This window comes from Elephantulus edwardii, unplaced genomic scaffold, assembly GCF_000299155.1.
Source record: "Elephantulus edwardii isolate Elephantulus edwardi_28Jun2011 unplaced genomic scaffold, EleEdw1.0 scaffold00072, whole genome shotgun sequence".
Taxonomy (NCBI): domain Eukaryota; kingdom Metazoa; phylum Chordata; class Mammalia; order Macroscelidea; family Macroscelididae; genus Elephantulus; species Elephantulus edwardii.
Genome location: NW_006399822.1, coordinates 3,017,869 through 3,025,564, shown reverse-complemented (window position 1 = coordinate 3,025,564; position 7,696 = coordinate 3,017,869). Strand labels below are relative to the sequence as shown.

The window sequence follows — 7,696 nt, the reverse complement described above, 5'->3', positions numbered from 1 at the left end:
AAACATATTTCATCCAGTTTTTCTCAGTCTTACCCCCACCCCAGTGCCAGTCTCATTCTACAACAGTGGCACCATATAGCATTTGTCCCTTTGTGACTGAGATACCTCACTCAGCATAATGTCCTCCAAGGTGTTTTTTATGATTCAAAAACTGCTTGTCTTTACTCCCCCATATGCTGGACTATAGTCATGGGTCCATATGCATAAATACATATGTAGAAGTATCCTCTGTTGGACTTACAAATATTCCTGGACATAGTCCCATTCACTTCCCACTGCTGCTCAGCTCCCACAGCATCTGGCTTTTGCTGTGGGACCTGGGGAGGGGGCGTGTTTGTGTGCTATTGTCTGGGGCTGGGAGGGTTTGGAAAGGCCAGCATCGCCAAACGAGAGTTTGCTTAACCAGAGTCCTGGCTTTTCTCTTCCCCTCAGACCGATGAACCATGCGACCTGAAAGCTATCGAAAAAGAGAAGGCAGTGGTGCCCCTGCCCCCGAAGGAGGCCTGCCAACACCACAGAGAGGACCTGGCCAAAGCATTCTGCGTAAGAGCTAAATTTGCATCTGCCACTGGTTATTATAAGGTGGTTAGATCAGAGAGCAGCACAGAGACCCTGAAACATTTCCTGGAATCACTAGACAGCGCTCCCGACGTGGCCAGTTCTGTGCCCCACGCGGTGTGTCCTCGACCTGGTGGTCAGCGTAGTTCCTCCTAACAGTCTCCTTCCCACATTGTGGCCTTAGTCCTCCATTACAGATGAGGACACACAGAAACCAGACCCACAGCGCCCTGTGTGGAAGCGGCCGGCCTCATGTTTCCCCTGCTGGTGTGTTTGAACCAGTGACCTCACAGTTAGCAGCCGAGTTCCTTAAACACTGGGCTACCAATGGCCATGAAGACACAAAGCCAAAACCAAACCCCCTGCTGAGTTAGTCCCGTCTCCTGGTGACCGTCCCTCCGGGCATTGAGGCTCTCAGTCTTTACCGGAGGAGACTGCCCATCCCTCTCCCATGGAGCTTCTTGTAGATTTGAACTACCAACCTTCCAGTTAATAATACTCTGCTACATCATGCACTGGACCGTCAAGCTGTGGGGATGCACGGAATGACACCGTTTGGTCAGGCTGACATGGATGGTGGTGGTTGTGTGCAGTCAGCTGTGACTCATAGGGACCCTGGGAAGCACACTCTGCACAGTGCCCTGTCCTGTGCCACCCTCACCATCTGTCACGCCTGCCCCCCTGGTTCCAGTCGCAGTGTCAGGCCATCTCGGTACAGGAGGTAGCGCAGCTGACGCCCTGCACCAGTCTTCACTCTGCCACAGTCCAGGGTGCGGCCATGTGCTTCCACCAGATCGCACAAGCTTCAGACCTGGGTTTGAATCCCTGTCTCAGCAGGAATCTGTGCAGCACTGACCTCCTCCCAGCCCCCTGACCCAACCCGAGAGGCAGAAGGACGTAGCTCATTTTCAGTTCTTCACTTAGAAAACCGAGCAGGCCTGGGAGGAGGGCGGGTGTGTACGCTCGATCATAACCCAGCACAACAGGAAAACAAAAACCTCCCCACATAAAAGCTTGGAGGAAGCTGGGAGGCAGTGCTTGCACTGCCTTTTCCAGGAGGATAATTCAGGCCTCTGTCTACAGTCAGGTCCTGCCTGTGTTTGGAGATGGGGAGGAAACCCCGGCAGACTCATTTTATGGTGCTTTGCTTTATGGCTTTGCACACACAGTGTTTTTACAGGCTCGGAGGTTTATGGTCTCACACTCCCTCCCTCCCTCCGAGTCTGCTGGACCCTGTCGCCGCCTCACGCTCCCCTGGTGCCTCTGTGCAGGGTGGGCCTTCTCCCATGTGTCTTCACCACACTGCACGTGTCACGTTCTGTGCCGTAGAGTCAGAACTGACACAGCTGACCCTCCAGCGGGGTTTCAGAGGCTTTACGTGCACAAGAAGAGCGCGTGCCCTGTCTCCCACGGAGCAGCTGGAGGATTGGAACAGCGGCCTTGGCTTGGGCGGTGAGACTCCTTCCCACTAGGCCGCCCGAGCTCCCTCGCCTATTACAGAGACCACTGTGTAGCATAAGTGTGAGGCCTTTTCTGTGCACTGGGAGACCCAGAAAGTCACGTTGCCCATTTTATCATGAGGCTCACTTCATTGCCGTGTCTGGAGCCGAACCCGCAGTCTCGCCGAGGTCTGCCTGTGTTTTCCTCTGCGTAGAAATCATCTCCATGAACAAGTGGCAGAGTCCATAAGGAGCTGGGCTGCTAATCCAAAGGCTGAACCTCTGAAGGTTCAAATCCACTGGTGACTCCGTGGAGGGGGGACAGTCTCCTCCTGTGTTGTTTATCACCTTCGGAAATACCACTGGAGGGGCTGCTTGGAGTCCGTTCCTACTCGATGGCCGTTTTACATTTTGATTTATGAGAGTTTGGACCTGAATGCAGCTCCCCACTCACCTTCTGACTAAGTTAACCCCCCAGGAGGCTCGTTCATTGCTGAATTTTCACGCAAGAGCGCCTCTGTAAGATCAGGGGGTGCTTCCACGTGTATCCTGCAGACCTTGGAGTCTGCTCCTATATGACCAGGCACACGGAGGAGCCTGTCTGCGCAGGGGACGCAGACAGGAGAGCCTTAACCACCAACCATTGAAAACAGAACCCTTTAAAAAGGGAAAAGGTTGAAGCCTTTCTGAAACCCCATGCTGCGATTGCGTCTGTTGAAATCTGGGCCTGTGATGCCCCTTTCTGCTGTGACTTTCAGCTGGTTTGTGTTTTCCGGCTGCTGTCCAGGCCTTTGTGGCGCACGGCGGCCCGTGCGTGTCAGCCGATCTGTGTTCCATAAGGTTTCCCATGATGTCTGTCTTCAGAAGGCCACTCTGGTGGCATTGCCCACAGGGCCCTGCGCCCTAACCCAGAGGCCAGCAGCTCTGGCGGTCTGGGCCCCTCAGCAGCTCCACTGATGAAAGACGGGCAGTCTCCCCACTTGGAGTTTATCGCCATGGAAACCCCGTGCCTGTCTGCTATGAGTCAGAACCAGCTCAATGGCAGTGAACTTCTAAAGTATTTTTCCAGAAGTAGATTATTAGGCCTTTATTGTGAGGTGCCTCTGCTTGAACTTTCAGCCTTGTGTCTGGCAGCCTAGTTCTTAGCTCTTCGGCCCATACAGGGACTCAAATATGCGATAACATAGCTGGGAGTCCTGATTAGGCCTCAGCGCCTTGGTGGACAAGCTTGAACTCCTCATCACTAGAGAGATTGGAAAGGTCTGAGGCCCAGGCTCCCCAGTCCTCACATGCTGTCAGAACCCTCTGTCTTGACCTTCCCTGCAGGTGGACCTGGAGAACGGGCTGTCGGAGTTCGCGGTGGCACAGCGCAGGCAGGTCCATGGCTGGAACGAGTTTGTTGCCGACAACACAGTACCCGTGTGGAAGAAATACCTTGACCAGGTGGGGCCTGGCTGTCATCCTGGGGTCTGAGCAGCAGGGCCAGGACAGGGGAGGGTTAGGAGGCCTCGCTTGTTTAAATATTAATTGAGGATGGCCTTGGGCGGGTGCTGACAGCTGGGGCGGGGATACCGTGAAGATAAAGACGGCTCATGGGGCCTCAGCCAGCAGGAGGACTGTGAGGATAACGCCCCACCAGGTGTTCAGTGTCACCAATGGCTGTGTCAGCTCCGCACTCATCTGATGTTGTTCAGTGCAGTTGATTGGTTTCAGCTCAGCTGCCTAACCCTGAAACACTGCCCGGTCCTGTACCATCAGTGCCCCAGGAAGCCCAGTGTTGCAGAGGTAGTTAATCTCACGGGAGGAGATCGCCATCCTTCTCCTGCCGACCAGCTGACGGCCTCAGATCGTATGCTTTTGGGATTGCAGTGCAGCTACTTGCCACTAGATCACCAGAGTCCCCCACACACACTCTCTCACAGACACACACCCCCAGTAGAGAGGGAGGAAGGGAGCTCTGTTGACCTTGTGATAAGGAGTTGCACTCCCACCCCAACAGCACATGGTTTGAATCCACCAGCTGCTCTGTGAGGGAAGGATGGACAGTCCCCTCCCATCGGATTTACAGGCTCTGAAAACCTGCTGGAGGGTCAGCTGGGAGTTGGTTCTGACTCAGTGGCACCTAACAAACCCGTGTAATTGACCTTCCTGCGGGTTTTCAGAGGCTATAATTGCATGAGAGGAGATTGCCCATCTTTTCCCTGCAGCTTTTGGATTGAACCACCTACCTTTGGGGTGGCAGTGCAACTCCTTAACCACTAGGCTACCAGAGCACCCCATTATATATTTTGATAGAGCTAAATCAATCTATGCCTGCCTGCCTGTTTATCTATGCTATCTATCGGTCTGGCTCTGTGGGGCTTGGAGTGGAGGCAAGTCCCAGGGATCTTTGGAGTCTGAGGAGTCCAGAGTGAGAAGGCAGGGTTCAGACTGTTGGCTTTGGGGCTAACAAGTCCACATTGAACGGATAAGGACAAGTTGCTGGCTTACGTCCATTCACATGAGGTGGCTGGTGACAGGCTGACTGCAAGAACCCTTGCTCTGTGCTTCCTCTCCAGTTTAAGAACCCGCTGATCCTGCTGCTGCTGGGCTCGGCCCTGGTGAGCGTGCTCACCAAGGAGTATGAGGATGCTGTCAGCATCGCCGTGGTGAGTGCGTGAGGCCCACCCAGCGCCCGTGAGGCCCACCCAGCGCCTGTGAGGCCCACCCAGCGCCCGTGAGGCCCACCCAGCGCCCGTGAGGCCCACCCAGCGCCCCGTGAGGCCCACCCAGCGCCCGTGAGGCCCACCCAGCGCCCGGGCTTTGTACCCTGTAGGAGAACAAAAGGCTGCCGTAGGGAAATAAAAATGTGTGTGTAAAACCCACTGCCATCAGGGCAGCCCCGACTCAGAGCAGCCCTCTACCGGCTTTCCAGGGCCACACATCTTTGTGGAGAGACTGTCCTTTTTCCTCCTGGGGAGATTCAAACCACCAGCATTTTGGTTACTAGCCCAATGCTTAACCTGCCAGGCCCCCAGGGCTGTGTGTGTGTGTGTGTGTCAGTGTCAGAATGTGTATACGCTGTGAATGGAAAACTAATTCCTCTGTCCACTTTCACTCATAGCAGACATGTCACAAATTGGGTACCTGCTGTGGGCAGTGGGGCTAGCCCACAGGTAATTCATCAAGGTAGCTTGACATAAAAGAGATTTGGAGGAAGGTAAAGGAATTTGGAGATCTGGAGAGGAGAATAGGATGCACTGTTGCGGCAGAGATCCGTTTTCTTAAGGAAATGTGCCGTAGGACCCGGGTTGGGTTACGCCCCTGCTGAAACCGCAGGGCCACCTGGGAAGGTGAAGCCCCGGGCAGCGGACCTGGGGTGACTTCTGTCCTTTTGCTGCCCTGCTCCCTTGTTGTCCGCACTTCTGCATGGTGCACTTGTTACGCTTGAAGATAGGATGCTCATCCTGGGCCCACCCCTCAGCTCTGCCTGCGGCCAGTGCTGTCCCTGCGGCCCGTGTTGTCCCTGTGGCCAGCGCTATCCCTGTGGCCAGTGCTCTCCCTGCGGCCAGCGCTGTCCTGGCAGCCAACACTGTCCATATGGTCAGCACCGTCCCTGCCGCTAACACTGTCCCTGCAGCCAGTGCTGCCCAGTGGCTAACACCATCTCTGCCGTTAATGTTGTCCCTGAGGCCAGTGCTGTCCCGGCCACTAACCCTGTCCTTTCTCTCTAGGCCGTGCTCATTGTGGTCACCGTGGCCTTCATCCAGGTATGTGTGTCCTTGAGGTTGGGGATGGGATGACCGGGCAGGACAGGCACTGTGTGAAGCCCTGGCGTGTGCGATGTCTTCCTGCCAGGAGTACCGGTCAGAGAAGTCCCTGGAAGAGCTGACCAAGCTGGTTCCCCCAGAGTGTCACTGGTAAGTCAGAGCCCAGAGACCATGGTCTGTACAGGGAACCAGCTTGTCAGAATGCGGCCTTTGGGACTCAGTCCAGGAGAACTCATCTGCACTGGGGTTGGCGCTGGCCGCTGTGTGTCTGTGGGTGTCACACGCAGACGCTCTGGACCCCAGCTCTCCTTAGTGTCTTAATCAGGGATCTCTGCCACAACCCTCCAGGACTGCAGAAAAGGGCCACTGCATAAAGTCCTAAGTTAGCGGAAAGCACCCAGGTTTCCACTGACTCCTCAAAGTGGAGACTCAAAGAGGGGACTCTGTTCTTAAGGAGTAAAAAGCCTTAGGAGCAAAGTTCAGAGGACTTCTTGGCCAAAGCCAGACACCCTGAGGGGCTGAGTTGCTGCTGGATGAGGGGGTGAGGTTGTCGTAAGAAAGCAGAGGAGTCACTCCAGCCGTCAGGGACAGGAGGTTCAGCTCGTAGCACGTCGTCCACAAGGACACTGATCTGCGTCCTGCTTGGAAGAGTAGTGCGTGTTCTCCAGGCTAGTCAGCCTAAGGACTCTTCCCACCTGGAGCCAAGACGAGGGAAGAAAATCAGACACAAGCAGTCAAGGATGATGGACCACACTGCGCAGCCTCCATGACCGAAGCCCGGGACACTAGGTGGCGTCCGGCTACCACTGCTGACCGCTTAGACTGGAGCTACAAGAGATGGTCCTGGACAGAGTGGGAAAAGGTGGAACAAGACTCACAATAGTGAAAAAGACCAGGCTTGCCGGTCTGATAGAGATGCAGGGTGGGGGAGGGAAGGTGCATGGACCCCCTGAGGTTATGAGCCTCAGACACCCTTCATAATAGCTGCAGCTGAGCTCACCTCCACGGCTCAGACAGATCACAGCACCAGCACCACCAGGGAGGCACACACCGTTAGAGAACCGAACCACACACGACCAAAGGACAGCGTCTCCCAAACGTAAAGCTCAGAAGGCAAGGAGGGGCAGGCAAGAAGGACATCCAGAGACACGGAGGAAGCGGGAATAATGTAGTTACCATGCTGTGATGGTGTCGTCGAGGTGAGCATGACTCAGCGACCCTGTCAGCAAGCAGTGAACGCTGGCCAGTCCCACACCTCCTCACGATCTCCGACACGCCCCAGCCCGTTCCTTCAGTGGGTTGTCCAAGGCTGTGAATGTCGTGGGTCATCGGTGACCACCTTGCTCCCTTACAGCTGCTGGTGGATTCAAACAGAGAGGCGACCCAAGGCCCAGTCCCCTGCTGTCAAGTCAGCTCCAACTCGTGACCCTCCATCAGGGGCTGAGGCTCTAGGGGAGAAGCCTGCCCGTCTTTCTTACAGAGACTGGAAGATTGGAACCACCTACCACCCTTTTTGGTTTAGTCGCCAGCATTTGGCCCTATTTTCCATATGGCATATAAAGCCTCCTAAGGAGGAGAATTGATGCCTTTGAGCTGTGGTGCTTGCTGGAGAAGAGTATTGAATGTACCATGGACTGCCAAGAAAACAAACAGATTCATTCTAGAGAGGGTTAAACCAGGCTGCTCCTTGGAGGCAAGGATTCTGGGGCTTCGTCTGACATCTCTAGACATGTTGCCAGGAGGGACAGGTCCTTGGAGAGGGACATCATGGTTGGGAGGGTGGATGGACAGTGCAGGAGGGGAAGACCCTCTAGGAGGTGGATTGATTCAGTGACTGGGGTAATCAGGATGGGTGTGTCAGAGGCAATGCGATTGGCGCAGGATAGAGCAGGGTTTAGGGCTGTTGTACATAGGGTCGCTATGAGTCGCAAATGACTCGACAGCACATAA

The 7,696-nt window shown here is 55.0% G+C and overlaps 1 protein-coding gene across 1 annotated transcript in view; it reads left to right on the top strand.

The window, feature by feature from the left end:
• ATP2C2 (ATPase, Ca++ transporting, type 2C, member 2) overlaps positions 1 to 7,696 on the top strand; it is a 41,302-nt gene that overhangs the window by 6,170 nt on the left and 27,436 nt on the right. The window contains exons 4-8 of the mRNA XM_006888872.1: positions 433 to 543; positions 3,324 to 3,440; positions 4,556 to 4,645; positions 5,711 to 5,746; positions 5,835 to 5,896. Coding sequence (XP_006888934.1) covers positions 433 to 543; positions 3,324 to 3,440; positions 4,556 to 4,645; positions 5,711 to 5,746; positions 5,835 to 5,896 — 416 coding nt within the window. The remainder of the gene's footprint in view (positions 1 to 432; positions 544 to 3,323; positions 3,441 to 4,555; positions 4,646 to 5,710; positions 5,747 to 5,834; positions 5,897 to 7,696) is intronic.